Source organism: Melospiza melodia, chromosome 5 (assembly GCF_035770615.1).
Source record: "Melospiza melodia melodia isolate bMelMel2 chromosome 5, bMelMel2.pri, whole genome shotgun sequence".
NCBI classification, from domain to species: Eukaryota; Metazoa; Chordata; class Aves; order Passeriformes; family Passerellidae; genus Melospiza; species Melospiza melodia.
In genome coordinates, this window is record NC_086198.1 from 6,874,374 (window position 1) to 6,898,648 (window position 24,275).

General features: G+C 36.4%; 1 protein-coding gene and 1 long non-coding RNA gene across 6 annotated transcripts in view; one reads left to right on the forward strand and one right to left on the reverse strand.

The window, feature by feature from the left end:
- Positions 1-24,275, forward strand: part of ASB5 (ankyrin repeat and SOCS box containing 5) — a 40,480-nt gene that overhangs the window by 1,670 nt on the left and 14,535 nt on the right. Inside the window, exon 2 of one of the 5 annotated variants that reach the window (XM_063156176.1) lies at positions 5,157-5,308. Coding sequence is in view for 2 of the 5 variants with exons in the window: in XM_063156173.1 (XP_063012243.1) it covers positions 10,564-10,759 (196 nt within the window). In the remaining 3 variants the exon portion in view is untranslated. Of the gene's footprint in view, positions 1-5,153; positions 5,309-10,465; positions 10,760-22,552; positions 22,846-24,275 lie in introns of those variants that run through there. The other 4 variants (XM_063156175.1, XM_063156173.1, XM_063156174.1 and 1 more) reach the window with 4 other exon arrangements.
- On the reverse strand, positions 663-10,367 carry LOC134418198 (uncharacterized). The gene is made up of 3 exons (XR_010027732.1): positions 10,302-10,367; positions 7,595-7,912; positions 663-1,265 (listed from the first exon to the last, which is right to left on the reverse strand). It is a non-coding gene; the product is annotated as an uncharacterized LOC134418198 (long non-coding RNA).

Consider the following 24,275-nt stretch of genomic DNA (forward strand, 5'->3'; position numbering starts at 1 on the left):
ATTGTCATGGTGCATGGTCTGGAACTTGTTGTTGCTGAAACCTTGGATTATTTTTACTGAAAAGTGGGTACTTTTCCCCAAAATAGTTGAAGACTTAGAAGCATTAAGGAAGCTTTTACTGTAAGCTTCATTTCAGAAGTTACAAAATGTCTGCTGCTTTCAAAAGGATAGTTCAAAAGCGAATGCCGTTTTTTGTCATATCTATGAAGAACAGAAGGCTTAATCACCTTTGTTCTTGTTTTTAGTTCATGTAGTTGCTATTTCGAGTTTTTCATACTAAACAACTCTTTAATTAAAAATATGGCTCTTTGGCAGAATTTACAGGAATAAAGTAGTGAAATTTTGAAAGCAGTAGTTAGGTACCGGCAAAAGATCAAAATCAAAAGGCTTAGCCAAATTAATGTGTTTTTAAGGCAGTGCATAAATATGGCTATTGCTTGTGGAGGTTTGGATTTATTTTAGTAGAAACCTTAAATAAGTATCACTTAAAAGCACAGTAAACAGGAGAAGACAGATGGTGTAATTTATTCAAGGACTGATCTATTACTGTTTCAGAATAAAGAAACCTATAGCTTTTTAATGACTGAAATATTGCAAAATCAAAATAGGAAAGTATCTTGAAATAAGGCAGTTGTGGGAGAAAATTATTCACAATAGCTGTTTAGTCGTAAGTTCTAGATTGCTCTTTGAAAGGTATAAAATATGATCTTTTGTGAAGAATGGTGACATAATATTAATATCAAAAGTTGCTGACAGCTAAATAAGTTATGTTACTGGGAATTGAGCAAATACTATAATTATGGAAACAAATTTGAAGGAGCTTGGGGAAGCAGAAAACTTTGGGAGACCATTTCCAAGATGCAGTGGAATGGTATTCATTACACCCAAGCAGCATCCTTAAGCCCAGACCAGCAAAGCACAAGGCCTGTCAGTGTTCAGGCTGGCTGTTACTTCAAGAAATGTCATGCTTTTCATTACAAACTCGTTGAAAAAAATGCAGAGATAGGATTGGCAGCAGGTCTGAAATGTAGAATTTGCCATCCTTCTCCAGTCCTCAGCCTAAAATTATCTGACTTTGCAAATGAGTTTTTGTACACTCTTTGATCTATTAAGCGTGTTCTTTTTTTATAGTGCCGGCACTTCAGCAGGATTGATCCTTGTCAGCAGCTGATGATAAGTAGTCTTTTGAGAGAGAGTAGCTTGCTTTCTTTGGTTGATATGTTTCTACTCTGATGTTCAAGTTACGGAGCAATTCCTTTCATCATCTGTAAACAAAATAGCAAGTGTTGACACTGACCATCAACAGAGATTGCTATGAGTTCTTTGTTTTCCCACTGAAGTCATATTGGTTCTAACACAGAACACATAGATGGAAGCTTTGGGGTGTATGTTGTGAATTTCAGGTGAAAGGGAGGTGTTAACTTCAGCCCAGCACCTGTAGCCTTCTTGGGGCTTAAGTTTCTGACTAATTTTACAGCTGAAAATTTAGGTGCCTGTGGCATCTTTGGCACCTAGACAGATGAGGACCTTTTTTTTGATCTAGGTACATGTATTTATGTCTTGATCTTTTTACCATGAATGTCTAAATAGTTTCTTGTATTTGTCCTTTATTAATTGTTGAAATGTTAATTCTTTAAGAGACAGTAGCAGCACACAGCCTCTTAGACAGCTCTGGGTAGGAAGATAAAGATTAAAATAAATGTGATGCTGTCATGATCAGCTGTCTCTTGCAACAGCCCCCTTTCAGTTAACACCTCTTCTGGATGGCTCATTTTTGCAGCTGGCGTGGAAAGGCTGTGACTAAGAGAAGGGCTTTTTGGACTGCATTTGATTCTAATGTTCTCCTCACCTCCATTTTTTAAACTTTGGATCTACACAGTATGCAGAATAAGAAGATAAGCAAGAAGAAATTTTCACTTGTCTTTGTGGTATTACTGTGAATCCTTCAGCAAGAAAATCTCGGGGAATTTTTAATTTCTGATTTCAGAATGAAGTTGATATTTTACAACATTGTCTCATTTAGTGGCATAATATATGGTAAAATAAAAGCTGCATCACAGAGAGAATCAAATGTTCTTGGCTCCAAAGTCAATATGTTTTGGAGCCTAACATAGTTAAGTTTTGGCTCCTGTGAGGTTTGCCCATTTCATGGCCTATGAAGCCAGGTTAGTAAATTCATTCAAACATTGCTAATTTAGCTTAACCTTTCTGACTTCATTGTGCTTTCCTTTCTGGGCTAGAAACCCGAGTGCTACTGCTCCACCTCAACCGGGGTTTAACCTCATTCACTCAGCCACTTGCAGCACTTCATCACAAGGTATTTTTATGTCTCTTGTAAAAGCACCAAGCAGAGACTTGTCGTGCCTCAGCTTGAAGAAAAAGATGTTTTACTGGCTCTGTCATGGTGATATCATTTAGCTGATACCAATTTTAGTGGATGGAAAAAGCCTTTCTGTTACAAGCAGTAGCCATGGGAGTCAGCATATAATGACATAAGCTTGCAGAATAAACTTTTAACTCTCATCCCTACTATTGACTGTGTAATTTCCTTTTCTTAACAACATTCTTAGGCACCAAAATACACTTTACAGAGAAAGAAGAAAAATTAAACCACTTAACCGCTTTTACTTAGTCAAGAACAAAACCTGACAAAGTTTGAAGAAAGGGGGAATAAAAGTAAACAAATTATTTCACTGTTTTGAGAAACAAAAAATATTTTTTGAAGAAAAATCTAAATGGTTAAAGAAAAATTTACAGACAGCCTGTAAGGAAGAATAAAATTAACAATTTTGAAAGGAATTAAAATTGATGACAAAAGATTCACAGCTTAAGAATTGCTTTTATTTAGAGGTATCTATTTAATAAGAACAGGTGACATTTTTGCTGTTAGTTGAAGAAAAGATTAAAAACTACAAAAATACCAGGTTTACTTAATGAATTTAGATTAATAAGGTGGTTGCCCTGCCTACTAAAGTTAGTTTGTCAATCTATTTGAAACTAAAGTTAGTTTGTCAATCTAGCTGAAACTAAAGTTAGTTTTTCAATCTAGTTGAAACACCAAAAGCATAGCTCCTGTGGTACCACAATCCTAAGAGGTTGAGTTAGTTGCCACAGAGGGAATCTCTGTTCTGTAGACATGGTTTGCAATGAAAGAAATTGCTTGGACCCGAGAAAGGAACTCTACAAAGGGAAAGAGGTGCAAAATGAGGAGATTCTTCCCAAGATTCACTGATACACCTCTGTCAGTACATAAGGCCATCAAAAATTATGCCTAAGTATCCTTAAGAAGAGGCAGTGCGTATGTGCATTTTGACATTACTCTCCCCTCATAGTTTGCTACGAGTTTTTCCAGGGGGTCATTTGCCTTGTCACAGGATGGGTTGTAGGGGGTGGGTGTGAGTGATTTTTTCATTGTAAAGTCCAACAAGATTGGTTTTAATTTATTAAGAGTTGAAATTGCCAGATTTTGAACTGAGGAATGTACCAGTACACATTCCTTCCTGTTGATTTCCAGCAAGGGAGAGAGAGGGGCAGGAACCTTTGGCTGAGGAATGGAATGGGCAGCTGGAGGAGGTAACTTTAATTTAAACTTCTGAGGGGCAAGATTTGCTAGAGTTCGTCTGTCAGCAGGCTGCGTGTGCCTGCTGTCTGACACGTTTCAGGGGTTAGTAATGTCTCTAAGTACACACATGACTTATTTTGGAATCTTCTGTAATACTCTTAATAGTTGAGTTATGTTAGGCATCCAAAGAGAACTGCAACAAATACTGTAAATAAACTTACTATGTTTCTAGCAAAACTCAGATTGAATTTACTTGTAAGCTTGTTGGTCATACCTACTTCCCTTCTGGGTAGAACTTTGCTGTCAGTGATTAGATGGACTGGTTAAACAGATCAGGCACGTTCATGTGATAATGTGACAGCACAATTGGCTGATGCCAGACTTGTAGCTGAAGGGGAGTCTGTCCCCATTATGAGAAGCAGCTGTCCAGTGGTGCATAACAAAGGGCTACGAACTTAACATTACTATGTTATTTTTTCAAGGACTGAGAAAGTTAGAAGACTAAAATTTCATGATCACTTAAGTATCTGAGTTACTTTTTATGCTTTTAAATACATGTTATATGGAGAATGTCTGCTGTGTGCAGAGATGCTGATTGATATTTAATCTCTGACCAGTAATCCCATTCTCTGGAAATCCAGACATACAAGTCTGTAGGCTAGAATTATTTTCTAAGATAGGAGTAGTATTTCCAACTACTAGAAAAGGCAAAACACCTCAATGAAACCATTTTTAATTCATTAAGAGTTAGTACAATAAACAGTCTTTTTATGATGTTAGAAATGAAATCATTAATGTGTTCAAATAACTTGATTTGTATAGAGCCTAAACTGTGTCAGACCAACGATTTTAGTACACTGGACCAAAAAAGTACCACTGTACCACCCAAAAGGATGAATTTGAACTTCTACAGCAGTTCAAGAGCTGTGGAAATAATGTGCTACACCAAAATATAAAGAGAAAGTATATACATAACAAACCTTTGTAAATTTTTGTGTATTAAAGCTCTTTTAAAGGAACTGTTGTGCCTCATTGTTAGAGAAGGCAAATGGTGTCTAAATAAGTAACTGTTAAGTAGAATGGGTGTCAAAAGCCAGAGCTCAACTAAGAGGAGAAGTGTTTTAAGACACTCTCATTTTTCCCTGTTGTGCCACTAAAGTTGTCATTGCATTGCATTTTGAAACAGACTTTTGGTTCTAGTCTTTGGTTGGGTTATCAGGCTATTAGCAGGGATTATGAGAACTACAGAAATTGGAATGAAACTAACTTTGGTTATGAGTTGTAACTTCATGTTGTATGGTGTGTGTAGATCCTGGATAGACATGGCATTCAGGAAGAAATCTGTAAATAGGAGAAATGGGTCTTTCATTTCTTTGGTTTACGGTGTTATATCTGTTGTAATTGGCAACACAACTCTCAGGTTTTTGTGCTGATAGTATGGCTTTGTCATGATGCTCAAGTAATTTTGTAGAATTCTTAAGGATACCAATGAGGTGCAGTGAAAAAGCAGTTCAGATCTAAACCAAGTTTCCTCTTTTCTGGATGAAAAGGTTTGTGTTCTCTCATATTTTGTCTTTTCATTCCCCCAAAGCAGTAGCACACAGTCTGTACTTCAGCCACCTCTTCCCTTCATATTTTATGAAGAGTAGTATTTGTGTTGTACCAATGGGCCTGAGCTCCTGTTTAGAAAAGGACACAGCAGCTGCTTGATGTTTCCCAGTCACTCCAGCTTCTGAATTTCTTCAGGTAAATATGACTTGTTTGGGTTTATTTTCTGTGCCTAAGCATAAATGCACCATATCCTTAACTTAAGAATTATAGTAATGAAAAGAACATTTAAGACTTTTTGAAGACTGATTTATGGTATGTATGCCTTTTTTTTGTCTCCAATAAGATGTCAAGGTAACATTTTGAATAGTGAAGAAATAAATTTTAAAATAGTTCCTTTGAGTCTAGATTTCTCCAGTTCAAATGCTTTGAATATAAAATGGTAGAAAAAAATGCTGAACATAGATTAAGAGGTAAATGATATAACATTCAGTAGCTTTAGATAAGTAGGTAAAATATTGAAGATTAGCATCTCATACACTCATTAAAATACAAGTCAGCTGGTCACTAAGCAGATAATTTTTGATGCTGAGTTAGACATTTCCTTTTCAGTAGCTCATGCTTCTCTTTTTTTGAGCCCTTCATGAAGCATTTTATGCTTATATCAGAAACTCAGTACTAAAATTTGATTTCTTACTCGTATTTTATTTTAAACTCTTTGTTTCAAGGGTATTACTTTAAAAATATCTCCTTGCTGGTTGCCTATAATATATAAAATAATAAATTCCTATAAGCACCTAAGAGTTCCTGTTTCTCTGCCTCTTATCTGAAAATCTTCTCTTATCCCTGTTATTGGACAGAAGTGTCAGAATCAGGATGTCTTGTGTATATCTAGATGTCTCTTATATGTGGAGGAAGATATGCTGGTGAAGTGTCATAGAAATAATTCCTTGTATTGTATTTCATCTTTATCTCATTGTTAAAATAAACATTTTCCCTTTCATGGTTTTATATGCATCTCCAAAATAGAGAAGATAACTGTTAAGACTAACTGTAATGGAATCTGTGTTGTGAATATAATTACTCTTTTACATCTTCTATCATTTAGTTTAAATAGATTACTTTAAAAAAATATAAATAGAAAGAAGTATGTTTTCCAAACGTAACAACACAGCATGTGCTACAAAGAAATCATATTTTTAAGGGTTTTGTAGTCTTTGATGTTGAAAAAAGTGCCTTCAAAGACTAAATATTCTGTCAGTAGTGTTAATTTTCTTTTGTATTTTCTCTCAGCTTACTGAAAATTAGACACACCAGTCTTCTAAAGCATAGAAGAAAAATTGTGAGAATAAAATAGTTTATGAATGTGGTTATGCAATTACTCATAGATGATAGAGCACAGGTTTTGTGGTTTTCTTTTTTTTTTTTTTCCCTTTGGTTTTTTGTTTGTTTGGTTTGTTTGTTTGTTTGGTTTGTTTTTCTAAAAATTACTTTGTTTGGTTGAGGGTAAATTGTACACTAGATTTTGGACAGTTTGAATTAGCACAAACAGGTGCCAATGCTGGATACTTTCTTTCTGCACTTGGCTGCTACACAGCAAAGCCTTAAAGGCCAGCGTACTTTGTCTGAGCTCTGGCATTTGAAATGAACCCCTTTATGGTCATTATAAACAGCAGGATTGCTATCTTGATTCTACAGATTACGTTCTTGAGAAATGATAGCTGACCAAGCTACATTAAAAGGGAACTCTAGGACCATAAATTCCAGCATTTGAAGTTTCTTGAGTGGTTTTAAAATTAAAAGAGTTAATTGCCAGAAGTGGGGAAGCAAATCAGAGGAATCATTACATTGTTCTTGTTTTATTTGCTGGAAATGTGCTAGTTTGTCAAAGGTATCCTCATCTGCCACAGTATTACTATCTTCTTAAACAAAATAAAAATACAAATATTGTTAATCTGCAATGTACTTTGTTGCCATTTTCTTGTGTGCTATGATAAAACCCTAAATGCTAAAATAATTTTGCATCCCATCTCTTCTGTTGACATTAAGTGAATGAACCATCAAGATTTCATTTTATTTAGTTTTGTAATCTGAATTTTGTATTAAAATAAAAGTTATTAAATACATAGTTAGTTATTCTTTTCACCAGGATACTTGAGTGGTTTTTTAACAGCAATGAAGTTATCTTCAGAATACTCCCCATTTTACTAGAGAGGAAATGAGGCCAAGAAATTTCATTCCCAAAAGTCAAAACTACATGGGAAATGTGAATATCCAGACTAAGCCACTGCTCTTTTTAAGTGTTTTGATATCATTATAGTGTTGTACATTTGTTACATATGGTACATTTCCATTTGGAACCTCTCAATATTCTGAAGTGCTGCAAGATACTGCCATGCAACAGAAAATGTGGAACACTTACATCTCACTTTTTTACAGTCCTTCATGTCATCTCATTGACTGCCAGATCCTTCGTTTACTTACCTATGTTTCTGTTTTCTGATTTCCATTGCAACAGCTGTAGCTTTCTGTTTCTGGTTTTCCCAGTCTGCACGGGCTTCCTCTCAGCTACTCTGTGTTCAGATCTCGCAGTCGCATTGTTGGTTCTCCCAAAATGCTGTGTGGGCGTTAACTCCTAAGCAGTTGCTCAGTTTTCATGACTGGGTGCCTCATAGCATGGCTTTGCCAGCAAGCTGTAACAGTAATTTCTGTAGCTCTTTAGAACCCTTAGGTTAGGATAGACTTGGTTCTGTGCAGCTGGGAGGGTTTCCAGCTAAGATGGCACGTAAGAGTTACACAGCACTAAAAAAAGAGGAAATATTATAAGACTAATTTTGCCAGCTTCTGATGAGTATGTGTGAACTGGAATTCTCAAAACTCATGATTTCATGTATATTTTCATCCTTATGTAGTTTATTACTGATGAGGGAAATTTTTGAAAGGACGCGAGGCAAGTTTTGATACAGGAATAACCTTCCTGTTCAATTTTCATCTTGTTCCTAAAAGTGGTTTTACAAATCCATGAGGTTGTTTGAAACATCACTTACAGAATACTAAATGCATATTAGCCTTATTATTGTAGTTTTAAATTTACTTTTTCTTGAACCTCGACAGAAAAAAATTACTTGAAAAAAACAACGTAACAATTGAGAAATTTATTTTGTGATTTATCTACTGCAGTTATAAGAAGCAGGAAACAGTATTGTATGGTGAAGATGAATTCTGAGCACTGTTAACTCCTGCTGTTATTTATGGTAATTGCTATTTGGAATTTTGCCTCTAAAAAGAAAGATTATTTTGTTTGTTAACAAAATATGGGAGAAGTCCAGATGAGAAAGCAAATACTAGGTGGCATAACATGAAAAAAGGGAAAAGGGGTCAGGTAAAAGACTGTAAGGAAGAAAAAGCTTTCTGTAACATAATTATGACTTTTCCTTGTACTGCATGGTAAATTTGTGAAACAGGTCCATAAGGTGGCTGGAAAATTCTGTGGACTGATCAAGTCAAGCTTAGTAATACTAGTACAAATATGGGAGAAGTAAGAAATTCCAGTATTGGGTGTGTTACTAAGGAAAATACCATTTCTATTAATGATTGAAACAGAGCTTGGCAGTGGTAGCTCAGATCATAATGCCTTTTATACTTGTGGAAAACATGACGCCTCAATGCAGTGTCGGATAACAATGTGCCAAATATAAAAAGGGATTTTCATTTGGCATTTTAAGTACTCATTCCCGCTTCTAAGAATGGTATGAGGAAAGCAGTTCCTATTCTGGCTGGATGAGAAAATGTCTATAAATGAAATTTGTTAAAAATTTGGGTATTTTTTTTTACTAACTAATATAGTTTGCAAGGTAAACTCCTTTTTAATTTCCTTTTCATTTCCTTTTCTAGTTATTTTAAGTGGACTAAATGTTTTCAAACAAAAATACCTGTTGCCTCTTTCTCTCAAGATAAGCACAATTCACTTCCTGTCTGTCAAAAATTTTAATAATTTCCAAGAACATTTCCACTTATCATTGTCTTTTCTTCATTTGTATAGGTTTGTTTGCATTTAGTTTCCAGAAAACATTATAGCTTCTTACTCTAATGAATTACTCTGAGAGTCAGATTATAAGAGGTGCCTTATTGTTTCCACTTCCCTTCAGAAGTATGGTTTTGTATTATAGTGCTTTATATCTGCTATTCTGTTCATTGAAGTCAGGGTGATTTGTGGATGCAGTGGCATTTGGATCATACCCTTTTATCCTGATGGACTGCTGCCAACATTCTAAAATATCTTTGTTTTTTTCTAATCATCAAATGAGAATCCAGGTTAGAATAGAAAGGTTTAGGATTACTTTGGTTAGAGCATTTTAAGATATAATTCAAGTCACTGTTTTTTTAATTTAGAAGGAAGTATAAAAGTTTAGGGTAGGACCCTTTCTTGTGCTGCCAGGAATTTTTCCTTTAGGATTATAGTTCACTTAGAAATCTGGTTCTGTCTTGCAGCTCCTCAGTTTATATCATGTTGCAACTCAGCAATTTACTGAGCAATTACTCACACTAATGGAACAACTTGTGAGTGACTGCTGATGACTGTGAGTAATAGCTTTATGGTATAAAGGCAAATTAATTCTTAAAAAATTGGAGGAATTTAGATTCCCCTCTCTAAATCTGGCCAACAGATAAAGCCTGTCGTGTCATATGATGCAGCACAATGAAATACATTTCATAACTATTAGAAATTTTCCATGTTGAAATGTTACCATTGCATTTTAATTAATTTAATTTTAGGTGCTCCAGGTCTTATGGATAAAAATATCTAGATGTTTGACTCGTATCACCTACTCTGAATACTGTTTTATGTATAGTGCTAAAGTCTAGATACTTTCATTCAGCCTGAGCAAAATAATGAGACTGTCAAAGCTGATATATATTAAATCTCTGTTTATTTATGAATGTGTACTTCAATTATTTACTGATATGATTCTAGTTTTTTAAGGAAAGAATATTAGTCTGACATAAAATGAAATATCAGAAAAGAGCAATTGTACTTAAGCAGCAGGAGAACATATTTTAGCAAAAACATGTTATCTGAGTTATGTGGTTTAGTACACAAATTTCAGGAGTTTATAATAATACTTTTGAAGATGTATTTTAAACATGTAAATAAATGAATTAGAAACACAGAATTTGTAACGCAACAGACCTTTTAAGTGGAACAAGTACAATCCAGGATCTTGGAACCTGCTCTCCCACATGAATATCACCGGGCTAGCAAGAGCGGTAGTGAACTCAGTACTATGTACAGTATAAATAATCGTCATATTTTGAGCAGCAGGCATCATGACCAGCTGATATTTTCTTTCCTCGGGACCAGTTGTTCCCAAGAGTGCATGGCTGGAGCCATCTGATCTTATCAACACATTTGAGAGCCCGACCCAAACACTGACAGAGGTTTTGCTGCAGCAATGACTGTCATAGAAGAAAGTCGCCCTTTTGCACAGCAGTTATCCAATGTCTACTTTACTATACTTTCACTTTTTTGTTTTAAACTTTTTGTGAAGATCAGCCTTGCTATACTTAGTCATTTCTACATTGTGAAAGGAAACCGTAAGGAAGCAGCAAGGATAGCTGCTGAATTTTATGGAGTTCCTCAAGGACAAGGTATATTTGTATATACTCTGTTATCTCTGCTGTTTGGGGATTTTGTTTTTCAGGTAATTACTTATCTGGTAGCCTCATTTGCATTCAGTTTTTCAAGTGATATGTGTGAGTGAGGTTTTTGTTCTGTACTTGTTGCTGTGTTTTTTATAAACAAAATTATCTGTAGGAGGGTTGTTAGATTATGTGAGCTTTTTTTTTTGGTTGTTTTTTTTGTTGTTTGTTTGTTTGTTTGTTTTAATTAAGTTGAGAATAAAATTCAAATACCACAGCTAGTTTTCTGTTTGGAGAGAGGCCTAGATTTAAGATGCCTGTGTATAAATAAGGTTGCCAAATACTTCCCAATCTGGGACTATTTTCCCAGTTGCTCCTAATGTCCCCCAGATTACCATGCATAGTTGAAATTTTCCAAGTTTAGCATATGATTATTTTGCAACGCTCTAGTGAAACTAGTCAAAATATTTCTGAAAGTTATGTCTTGATATAGTAATTTTTTGAGAGATATAGTCCTCATATACCTTGAATAAGTTGACTCTTGGCACAAAGCAGGAACCTTAATAACAGTTTATCAGGGCCAACTTTTGGGCATGTGTGTGGAAATCCTTCAGATTTTACTGGATTGTAAAGCTCTTGTGAGAAAATTTCTTTTTCTGTTGCCACTAGCAGAACTTTGGCAGAACTGTTGCCCCAAGTTCATCAGTAGTGAGGTACCATTTTCATTCAGTTCTTCTGCATTACAGAGCACTCTTTCTTCTAAATTGTGGCATGCTGGCACATGACTGAGCCCTGATTTTGCTCAGCTTGGGATCCCTGCTACCTCACTTGTCTTCATTATTTTTCCTTATATTCTGGGATGGCATCAAGCTGAGTTAGGCAATGGAAGAGAAAGACTTGTCTTTCCTCTTGCTGCCTTTATCACTCATCCCTAGGTACCACAAATGTGAAGACAAAGCCCAAGTTAAACATGAGGGAGAAACTATTGAAATGAGCCAGAAACAGTTTCAAACTCAAAAGATTTTTTCAATCTTCAGTGTTGGGACTAAAGCTAGACATTTTGTGTAGGGGTGTTAAAATTTGCAATCCAGAAAGAAAGGCTTAAATCCTAAAGCAGGAATTAGCTTACTTTGCAGAAGATTTACTTGAGATGGATTTCATCGTGTGTTTTCTGCACAAGCTCTGAAACCCAGGGTTTTTACATCTGAGCCTGTTAATGGCACCACTTGAACTGCTGTGCATGTGTGTGTTTGTGTGTGAGTGTATGTGCAGGTACAGGTGTGGGAGGGTGTGGGTGTGTATGTATATGTTCACTACAGTAGGGTAGGAAGGGCACAGGCAGGAATACTTGCAGAGAATGGCAAAGGCCTTACTTGAAGTCAAGAATTTTTTGCCAGAAGCTGCTCGCTAGCTCTAAGGCAGCTCTTTATAGGCAGACCAACACACGAGCTGGGCACAGAAGGACAGAGACTTGGGAGGAACTGGAGTGAATGGAATAACATGCATCAGGCTGGAGAGTAAAATAGTGTTTATGGTGTTACCTGTTGCTGAACTCAGGAATCTGTAATTCAGGCATTTTTCAAAAGTCTCATACCTAAAGAAATTTTAAGCTTTAAGTATTACTAAGCATTATAGTAGTTGGCCAATGCAAAAGGTGAAAATCTATCACTTTGGCAGGTTACTGTTTTGGTCAGGTAGCAGAGGTTTTTATCGATTTTAGGGTCAAACATATGGTAGATTTTCTAGTTTTCTGCTTGTTTTATTAAAAGAAAATAGTTAATGCAACTATTTTGTGCTTAAGTTGGACTTTTGACAGTTCAACATCAGTGTGCCACTGTCCAGCTTGCAGTGGTTGGTTCTGGATTTGTAACAGTTGTAAGCACATATCCAGCTAGTGTTACAGAATCTGCTATTCATCCATTAGTTGGGACTAACAGCAGCAATCCTTGCTCTTTGGGATGCAAATAATTCTCCTCAGAATCGATATTTTATCTTTTCTGTATTTATTTCTATATCTGTGGAAAGAGGCATGCTAATGTCTGAAGTCACAATGTGTTGTGGGATTTGATTTTTTGGTGTTGGTGAAACAGAGGGATGCCTCAGTAGACTTCATGTAATACATGTAACAAAATACCCCGTTAAAAGTGGTATCTAAAAGATGCACAACAGGTAACATGAAGCATGAAACTGCTTGAAACATTACATTGTAAAATTAAATACTGAGTATCCTCCTAATTAATGATCCATTCTGTGTTTTTTTCTCAAGTAGCAGAGAAACCTTGGCAGAAAAGACACAGCACAAAGAACCACCAAGACAGATAATTAGCCTAGCATCTGTCATTAGCTAATTAAAGTTTATAGTGTTTCAATAAGTAATTCAAATTAGAGGAAATGTTTCTTTTTATTTTCTAGTTTTAACCTGATTACATCCTCTCAAAATTCTGTTAGGAATGGTATTTTAGGTTTGCTGTTAATAACAAAAGATTACTTATTGCTGTTATAATGGCTTGTCTAGGATAGAGTGCTATAATTTTAAAGAAAAAAGAACCTTTGTAAATGTGCTACTAGGCACAGGCATTATTTCATATTTTCTAAATTGACCCCTTGAGTTAAAATAAGTCTTTCTTTTATGAAGTCTGTGTAATTGAGCGTGTTGCAGGTACAGAGAGGTAGTTTTTGGTGGAACTCCTTTTGTCAAACTGAAGGTATAGAGGTCAGTTCAGGAACTGAGGCCCAGGGATCATGCATTTCAAGGCTGACTTGCTTTATTTTGTCACTTTTTCTTTATTAAATATAAAGAGACAGCTTTGCCTGTGTCATCTGCTTTGTGTGGTCTTGTTGCTAAATGGGTCGTACTTTGTTCCTTAATATTTCAGGAATATTTTCAGTTTCAGTAGTCAGCAATTTACACTCCATTTATCCTTTGGATCTCAAGTGTACATGAATGGCTGGATAATGTCACAGTCATTAATTAGAAATTATTATACTGTTTATGTGACATGGAAATAAAGGAACTAGATCAGTGTTCAGCATCAGCTAAGAACAAAAAAGTGTATGTAAAGGCTCTACTAATTATAGGGCACTTTCATTTGTTTATGGAAATGATGTCTGAGTAAAACATTTCCCGTGTATAGCTCAAAGGTACCTTCAGAGGTAAATTGAGTGCTCTAGGATCAAATATACATGAGTTATCTGGTGAATGCTGGGCTAATCTGTTTTTAAAATGCTTAGTAATAGAGATTTCTGCAGCATCCTTATGCAACCAATAGCAGGTTTTCTGTTCTCATCACTAAACTGCTTCCCACTTCCCCCAAGGGTGACCTAAATCTGTGTCTCTGCTAACTAAATTCATTAAATATGATTGTTTCTCTCTGTGTATGAGAAGTAATCAATTTAATGACTATTATCATGCATTTTCTTACTTCTGCTGTTTTGTTTTTTTTTTATTTTCTAGAATAAAGTAAAAAGTATTTAATTTAGTCTGTCCTCCTAAGTCTTATTTTCTAGCACCTGGAGTTACTGCAGTTGCTCTCCCTTGGACTTGTGCCAGTTCATATATAGTTTACAGACATCTTTACTGATGTATAATTTCCCATGTTAAACAGAGTGCTCCAGCTGAGACTTTATGAGTGTAACCAGGGAACTGTTAGTTGTATACAAGTGGAACACTTATGTCATGTGCCATGTATATGGCACTCTGTGTAATACCTCCTGGAATGGTGCTGCCCCCTCAGCAGTAAAGTATTATGGATAGAGGCTGTAGCCTGTAAGCCACATGTTAAAACAAAGTCACTGTATTGTGCATTTTCTTTTTCCTCTCTATGTACAGTACTTTGTACTGGCCTTCAGCTAATTTCACGCTGTCTTGGTATCAGACAATTTCTCTGTTTTACTTTTCTGTTTTGAATTGCTTCTCTCTGAGCAGTTGTAGCATCTACAGTTTAGTGTCATCTAGTGCCTGCATAAAAATAAATACATTATTCTATCATTCACAGTATTAAAAGCCTGAATAGCACCAAATGCAGGACAGAACTTCGCAGTCTTTTTTACATTTGCTTAAAGTGAATTGAAGACCTGGGTCCTAATAAGCTATTAGAGTTGAATTATTTTTTTCAGTGAAGTCAGTGTTATTGGTACCATAAAAAATTAAATGAAAAAGGGATCCATTCTATTATAAAGGTGCCATTTGCTGAGTTATTTTTAACTCTGGCACTAATTTTGTAAACACTTACTCATATACACTTGCCCCACTGACTTGAAAGGGACTGATTAGTTGTTTGGAGCCAAGTGCTTTCCAATCGGGCACTAGAGCTGTGTTAGAAATAGCTTGTGGTGCCTAGTGTTTCTTTATTTATTGTGTTGAAGTGAACATTTACATATTCATTGCATTTGAAATTTTGCAAAAGTCAACATGTTATTGATTTCTTTCTTAACGGGTAAAGACGTAACAAGTGTATAAGTTTGCTCCATTTTAAAATCCTGTGCCCTACAAACTGATGCACAAGAATAAACTAACCTGAAAATTAACTTGGGTATATTTAGCTCCTTAGCAGACTATGTGTAATGACAGTGACCTGCACGTTAACATTTCTTCTTTCATGGTATTTCCAGATCTGTGAAGAGTTAATAAATCAGCCTTTTGTACAGCTGTTGCTGGATGAACACTGGAGGGTCAAAAGCAGCTTTTAGACTCTTCCTACTATAGCAACTAACAAGTCATATCATGACAGTGCTCTGTGTATAGGAGCACTGGGTTAGAGCTTCAGATGAGTTTTATAGTATAGTTGCTTTAGGATGTGGTAGTAGTGCTGTGGTATGAAGTGATTTCAAAGTTTGTGGATCAAATCTAAAGAATTAATAAATTATCAGATGTTTTGGGTCTGTAAGATATAAATTCTGCCAAAAAATACTGGTAAGATCTTGGTTTGTATGAAAGAGCCTATACTTTGTTACTAAAGATAACCTTACAGAAGGAGGCATAGTTCCCACTCATAAACATTTTTATAAGGCAGAAGGTGTCTATTTTATCAAAAGTAAACCTGATACTCAGTAATTGTCTAAATTATCTACAAGCAGAAAGTGATAGAGAGGAACCTTCTTACAAAAAAATATGCAGAGGTTAACATAGCATAAACAGCAAAGAGTCATGTACATATACAGATATCTGGGGTCTGATAGACAAGCTAAGTTGTTCTGAGAATGTAAAATGATTTCTCTTAAATATCGTATTTTTTAATTATGTCACCTATCTTCACAAAAATTTGTATAAAATTTCACTTTATCCATAAGTGTGTGCGTTAAAGTTACTTGAAAGCAGAAATTGTGTTTCTGGTATGCTTCCTAAAATACATTCTGATTTTGCAGAACAGGAGAGGTGAATATGGCCTGGTTTCTTCTAAGGTTAAGAAAGGCTACTCTTGAGTGACTGTAGCAAATTCTAAGCTACCCAACTTTGCTGTATGTGTCTTGATCAGGCATGGTAGGAAAGCTCAGTACACTGGTTAGGCTAAATTAAGCCATCCACGGGATTGTGGTAGTTCAGTCTACTGAGTCTCCATCTTCTCACAGAGACTGGTAAATACTATGAAGTTTTCTGTTTCCTTTTTTCTTGTACACTGAGAACTACTTGGGTAGTCCCAAGAATATGGTCCTTAAAGTACAGCTCATAAATGGACAATAATGTTGTGTCTCAGTGTTAGAGATCTACTGTTTGGATGGCTTGTAGTGAATGATTAGAGCAAAGTTTTCATATTTATTTTATCCTAACAAGTTGCAATTGATAATGCCACTCAGCAACAGTTGTTAGGTAGGGAAGATAGGCATGAGGCATTTTCTCAACTTGCATTCCACAGAGATCACAGTTCTATTAATAAAAGCCATGCAAGACCTCTCTTAGCTTCCTGGATACAATGGAGATTCATTCAGCAATGATAGGAATATTGTATGGCATACCTATTCACCATACCACTTGGTGTAAGGCACCACATTTAGCATTTGTTTTTCATTTGCAGCACGTAAGCTAATGGTGTAAAAATGCTTAAGATAGTGTGAATATTCTTTTTTGAAATTTTAGAAGGGTTTTTTTTTTGATGGAGCTCATCACTTTCTCTTGTATGCCAAATAACTTTGCCTAGTATGACAAATGACTGCCAAAGAAGAGTCATACTGCAGAATAACACCAAAAAGGCACCTTCTTTGAAGGAAGGAAATGACACATATTAGACAAATACCAGAACATTCTTTCTTGAAGAACATACTCTGTCTTAAAGAGGTTTTGCTCAGAGTTATATGATGCAACTAAATTGACATGGCCTTAGCCCTGACTTATTTGCAGCAACAAAGAGCAAGAACATCTGTTGGCAAGCACGTTACTTTTAATTCAAATTTTTCATTTTTTACATCCCTCATCTGAAAGAAAATTTCTGAGGCCACAGAAAAATCTAGTGAATATGTATGCTGGAGCCTGTTTGCATGCTTGCCTCTTGAAAAGAAACTGATATAGCCTTTTATGTGGATTTGTTTGTGGGGTTTGTTTTTTACTCTTCTGTAAATGTGAGGACCTCCTTGAGGTGCACCAGCTGCATTTTTTGCTTGGTTTCATTCAGGTGTGCCTCCTTGAAATGTATTTTTTTCCTGAATGTGGACCTTAACTTTTCACCAGCCTAGGTCCCATTGGCTTGCTTGGAGTGTACACTCTAAACTCACATGGAAATGCCCTTCATCAATAGATTTCTCTATTTTTCTGTGTGAAATGAAGAGTAAGCTTATGAAATAATAAAAGCACAAAGTGAACATTATGAACTCTGATGTATCTTAAAACCTGGGGTTTTAAAGGTGCATAGCAATAAGACTGAAAGGCAATCCTGGATCAATCTGTCTGCGAGGCTTTAAAGAGAACTGGTGTTAAAGAAAATATGCAGAAAACTGCAGTATTGGCTTGGGGCAAGCTCAGCTGTACCATCTGCCCTGGTCTTTCTTGCATTGGTGGGGCATAAGGCAACAGGGGAAGACCAAAATAGCAAAGCTCCCTGAAGGTGATGTTCCTTCCTCCAGCCACTGGATTTTTATGGGCAGGGTATTGCTATTCACATTCCTCTCTTGTAGGGGATGTTCTCAAACACTTGCAATGCAGGCAAACTGAGTGAACTTTTGCCAGTTAGAGGATGATGGCTTGGGGGGAATTGCACGGCATGCCTGAGTACTGAGCTCCGCTCAGGACTGCAGCAATCCTGGCTGGCCATAAATCCTTTGTGGCATGCTGCATCTGTTGCACCAGTGGATGTTACTCTCTGTGCCATGTCTGGAGCCTTCCTGGCAATAGATATGCTCTCTCTCTTTATGGCTGTTCTTTCACTGTTATTGACTCACGATTCTCTCTGGGGTGTCCTTTACCGCTCCTATGCTGACTACAGGTTTCATGCCTGTGTCTGTCTTGCTGTCAATATCTGGAGCTCAGGCCTGCTTGGTATCTGATTTGCTTAGGTTCTGCCCCATGACTTCTGTAATTTAGTTTAGTTTACATATTAGCAATTTTTCTAGGTTACTACATGAAAAGTCTGACAGGTACACATTGCAAACAAGCCAAAAAAATATAATAAATGTGTCACTGTTCTGTATTGGACTTCTGGGAGACCTGAGACAAAGCCTTTATCATATCAGAAGTTTAAATATTTTTTCAACCTTTAGTTATGATTCCAGCATCCAAGAACATAAGGTGTAACAACTGTAGAAATCTCAGGAGAAGAGGTAGGGAAATTATTGGCTAGACAGCCAGGCTGTTGCCATCATCATTATAATCTTCTTCTACTACTACTACTGATTTGGATTTCCAGCTAAGAGACAGTGATGAAATTGTATTAAGAGTATGTAATAGATTTTTTTAGAGCTTATAATGGTGTAAAGAAATGTCATTTTATGCTTAAGTAACTAGTGACCATTAAAGCATTCTCTACCTATCTGCTGGTATTTGTTAAGAGGACTGGTTGGTGACCTGGATAATGCCTAAGCTTCTTGTTGCCTGCTAATGACTTTATATCACCATCATACTTGCCATGAAGAATGGTTTGATGCAAGAATCTATTTAACAAACAAATAAAAAGTTGTTCAGGCCTTTCCCTGTTCCCTTCCTAGAGCTTTATCCCTGTACTTTCATGGTGCATTTATGTTCCTTGGCATTGAGTTGGCACTGTAAAATGTAACAGTGGCACCACTGTGGCCTTGTAGGATGCTGTTTTTGTCAGAAACCACAGTTCCTCAATCTTTCCTAAAATTTGCTTCATCCTGGCATCTCCTACAGGGAGGAATGTTCAAGATTTCTTCTGGTTTGTTTTTGGCAATGTCAAATAGCAGGCCACTGCTGAGGTACTGGCACTGAGCCACAGGGAGCCTGTTTGTCATTTCAGCTTCTTGGTTGCAGGGTGTGGATCACATGAGCAGGAAGAATCAGTTTCTAGTCCTGTTCCAGAACTTAGTGTGGCACGTTCCATGCAGTCACTGTGACCCCATAGTAATCCTGGTCACGAAAACAGAGTAACCTGAAAGTTCAGAACAGTTTGGGAAGCAAAGTGGGTCATCAGTTTGCTGTTTTGAGATGGTTGCACACAAAAAACTGATCTGTGACATTTGAAAACGGTGCAATTTTGTGCAATTTTTCCTAAGATAAATTACTGTTATAGGAGTTTGGACTGTATTGCACTGGACTGCATCATATTTTGAAAAGTCAAGGGGGTTTGGGGTATTGTTGGTTTTATCAACACATTTTTTGTGTGTTACCACAATTGCACCTCTGTTGCCTTAAAAATAGTCTTGAAAATAGAATGAGTTCCCTGCTGAAAGGGAGGAACAAAAATTTACTTCTATTTTCATTCCCACCTGTTAAGAACTGTTGCCCCTTTAAACTCAGAGCTATGTGCTGACATGGAAATGTTGAAACTTTACTCATATTTCCTTTTATAGAAACCTGGAATAAAAAGATTTTGAGAGTTTCCTTCAACACTTTTTCCTCTGCATTATAAATTTGAACAGAACTAATTGTTAATGAAATTTAACAGAGTGCTTTATTTAAAGCTTGTATGCTAATTTAGGCCAGAATTCCAAACCTATCAGTAAAGTCCTCTGGTTTCCTTACTGTCAGACTGTAGCATCTGTCCCTTCCCCTGGCTGCTTTTTTGAAGGTAACTGCATTGCTTCCACGAGTGACCGTAATCTAAGTGCTGTGCCTAACTGCTGCTTTGCCAAGTCAGGAAAAACAATGGTCAGCTGTGTTTTTTACATGCTTGGACATCTCCTTAGACTTGTGTTAAAGGTTTTCTGGCAGATTTTGGAAGTGTTTGAATGTCTTCTACAGAGAAAATTCTGAAGAACATAATCTCAGGACTAAGCCTAAGTGGTTTTGTAGTTTTGAATGTTAATAGTTTTATCACCTAATGAAGTTGAAAGATACTGATTTTTATTTTGTAGCTGATGTAGTCCAGGGCATAAATGAGAACGAACACGTAGCAAATCCGTGTCAGAGGTGGAACTGAAGTAGCACAGTCTTCAGCCTTACTCCATGGTTTTAGCCATGTTTATTCCCTCATATCAACTATATTTTTAAAATAATTTTGGATTATTTTTTATGCCATTTTAACTTTTTCTTTTTTATTCTTGTATTTATGAACTGTTTTAATAAGACACTTAAATGTTTTTTGCCTGGAGGTTGAATGGTTGGGCCTAGCAGAATTTAATGAAAAGTTCCTTCTGCAGTCCTGAACTGGATAAGCTTTGCCTTTTTTAAAGCACAAAAATGCATATTGTTTTATTGTTCTCTAGAGTATTCAGATTAACTCTATGATTGGCAAGCCTCTATGGAATATCTCTGTGTAATGGAGATACTTTTCGTGCAAGCCATGCTTTGGAGGTGGAGGGTTTTGGGGGTGCTCTAAGTGCATGGGGAGCTCCTTGTTTGCTGGCAGCTGTCTGCACAGGAGGGCAGGTGATGCTGGCTCCTGTGGGGCTCTGCCTCGTTGAAGCCATGGCAGCTGCCTCTGTTCCTGCTGCTCTCCTGGCTGCTGCCAGCCGCACCTCCCCGACAAGTCAGAGAGAGCAGAGGCTGGGATCAGTGTGGGAAGTGTCTGTATGAAGTGCTTCCAGGTTTGTACCACTCCTGTAGAAAGATGCAGATTCATTCTCAGCTGACAACCTCACCCACAAAACTCCTACAAAAAAATGTAGATTTTTTTTCTTGCCAGACCGCTGTCAATTCCTCATCTGCAGTCCCAGATGCTTTGCTTGATCCTGGTCCTCACCACATTCCCCTGAGAGTCCTGGAATTCCATTCCAAATGGAAATTTAAAACTGAGATGAGCCTCAGAGCCATGGCAAATACAAAAACTGTCAGTTTATTTCTCACAGGAGAATAATGCTGGTATCTTCCTGCACAGGCGCATGCTACATGTCCCTAGTATGCTCTCCTGTTAATTGCCCTTCCAATACTTATTTACTTGGAAGACAGCATAATTCTAGTACTTAAGTGATATATTTATAATGTCCTGTTTATAATGAGCCGTTTTGTGAAAGCTCTGTTTCAGATTTACATGCAGAGATTTGATATGTTGAGGTGTTTATTTCAGTCTGGGAGATACTCTGGTTTGTTCAGCTAGATAAAACCCGAGGAAAACAGTTGTCTGAAGGCAGCCCAATGTCTGTGAGAGGAGTGCTGTTTTGTTCTGTCTTGTGAGAAGGGCAGTAGCCCACCTGCTTCTGTTCTGTAAAGGGTGTAGCACTATTGCAAGCGAGACAGTTCTCATGTGCTGCAATTTCAAGGTGAAATTTGCAGCTGCTCCTTCTTCTTCCCCTCGCCCTATCTACCTATAATCTTGCCTCTGATTTTCTCCTAAAGAAAACCAAGAGGGATATAGAAAATTTCATTAAATATCTGAGCATTATTTCAGAATTTTAGGGATTAAGTTTTTTCAGGTACCTGAAAAAATAGTATTAGTGAAACTCAGTAATGTTGAGTTGCTTGTTAAAAATTTACAAGTGTCTACTTTATATATCTGTAGAGGAGAATAATGAGGAAATACTACAAGGAAATGCTGGGGAGGTAAAGGCGACATTTTAACATATTTTTATTAGAGAGAAATCACTGTCTTTTACTCTGATGCAATTTCATCATGGATTGCTTCTCTTTGCAGATTTCTGTTGTGTAGTATCAGCCTGATACATAGTAATGAACAAAAAATTCTAGCACTCTTTGGTTGGTTTTGTTGCTGTTTCTAAAAAATATTGATCTGTGCTTCTTCTGGGAAGACTACAGCCTTACTTTCACAATGGGATCAGACTTTCAAAATAATTTTTTTAAATCAAAACATGCCTTTGTTCAAGATTTAGTTTCATTGACATTTGTAGGATAACTTGCCCCCTATTTAAAAAAAAACAAAACCAAGAAACAAACCACAGAAAATCAGGAGTGTTTCAAAATTGCATGGATTCTCCAGAATTCTAAAATCACTCTTTACTGCACATTAGATATCAGTAAAACCTGATGCAGTAATAATTGTTGTTACTATTATTAAAAGATAAAATAATGTTGGGTTTCTGTTTTAGGCTGCTTGGTATTCAAGCAGCAAAACATTTGAATACTTACGCTTTAGGAATCTGTTTCTTTTTTGTGTTAAATGATTAAAAAATTAACACCTTCTTTCCATTTAAATCATGTAAATAGTTAAGACTCATGCTGTAGCTAAGCTGATTCTTTCTCTGTTTTAAAAATAGAAAATGCTGGAGCAGTCCTTCCCTTCCCCCACTCTGTAGTCACTAGTCCAAGCTAGTAAATGTTACTGAATGGATTTCAGTGTTGTGGCCATTCTACAGTAAGTACAGCAAGATCCTTTGTGAGAAAGCGAAAGGAGGAAAAAAGGTGCTGGAGATCATTTGTGGATGTTCGTCAGAGCAGAGCACCTGCACCAATGACAGGCAGGCTTTCCTCGAGAAGCAGATCATGACAACAAACGCTGCTGTGCAGAGGAGCCAGAATCTCCCCAAAAGACGCCTAGAAAGTGTAGGGGAGTGCCCTGCAAAACGGAAAGCTGGCTGGGGCATTCTGACCAGCCAAGGTTAGTACAGCAGCCATTTCACAAACCGGTACTGAAATATGCTAAGCTGACCCAGTTTATGATGGTCTAGCTATAAAACTGATTTTTGGTTTTTTAGTTTTTTTTTTCCTAGCTGTAATGTAAATGCATGCTTTTGTTAGTGGGACTTTATTGTCTTGCATGGGTTAACACGAGGGTACTGAGGCTATTTTCGTTCTTTCTGCTCTCTTATCAGCTGATCTAAAATACCATTTCTTGTTTATCTGCCCTATTTGTTTTATGCAAGTGTTTGAGGCTTGACTTACCCTGACTTTTGGTGTCCTGTCACAAGGTAACTGGATACTAAAGGTTAATTGTTTACTATAGGGAACCAGGGAATGAAAGGAGGGGGAGGAGTAAACTTTACATATAACTTTATGTGTAAGGAGTCTAAAGATATCTGAAATAGAAGGCAATAGAGGAACACAGGTGACTGAATTATTGTCCTGTACTAAGATACTAAGGACAAAATATAATTGTAAGGCTTTCCATAGAGAAGTACTTAGGAGGTTTTTAAATTGCTGAACACTGACATTTTCAACAATGAGGAATAAACTCTGTTAGAAGTGTTTAGGACTCTTATTGCCTGTGCCATATTTTCCTCTAATTTTTTTTCCATAGTCCAAGTGTGTAAAAGGGAGCTTTGAATAATTGCAAGAGTGTTAAGAGGAATTTTTTTGAAAGAGTGATCATAATTCCATGATTTAATGTTGATGATATCGTAAGGTTTAGAGTGAAACAAAATAAGAAATGAAGGAAGTCAACCTTGAAATTCATGATCATATGATATAAAATAAAAAGATGGAAATGTTAAAATAGTCAATGAAAGTAGTAGACACGAGTGAGTTCATATGTTTTACATAAAGGAACTGTGAATTTACCATGTAAAATATGGTTTAGCTATATGTTAGCTAGATTCTTAAAATATATTCTTATTCTTAAAATAGCTTTGATGATTTCCAGTATTGACAGTTTTAGAATGAAGCAATATTCAAAAATTTAAGCATGTTTCCTTATCTTCCAAGTAACCGTTTGAATGCAATGATACTGTATGATTGCATTTATTCATCAGTTTTAAAATGCAGAGCACCTTTTGCCCTCATGTTTTTCACTGCTTGGGCTAAGATTTCCTGACCTAAAGAAACTTTTATTTATGGTCATTTTAGCTCGTTAGGTCAGTATTTTCGAAAAAAACTTTGACAATATCCCTCAGCTGAAAAGAAATTTCACAAGAGTTTATCAGTGTTAGTGCTAGCCACTCCATTGTATGGTTGAAGGTTAGGCTCTCTTGTTACTCTTACAAAGAAATAGCCACAATTACTCTAGTTTTGAAATTCTCAGAATCTAAGTAAAATATGGAAACTAAAATTTTCTGTAGAATCCATCTTAACAGGGTCTAGCTACTTAGAGCC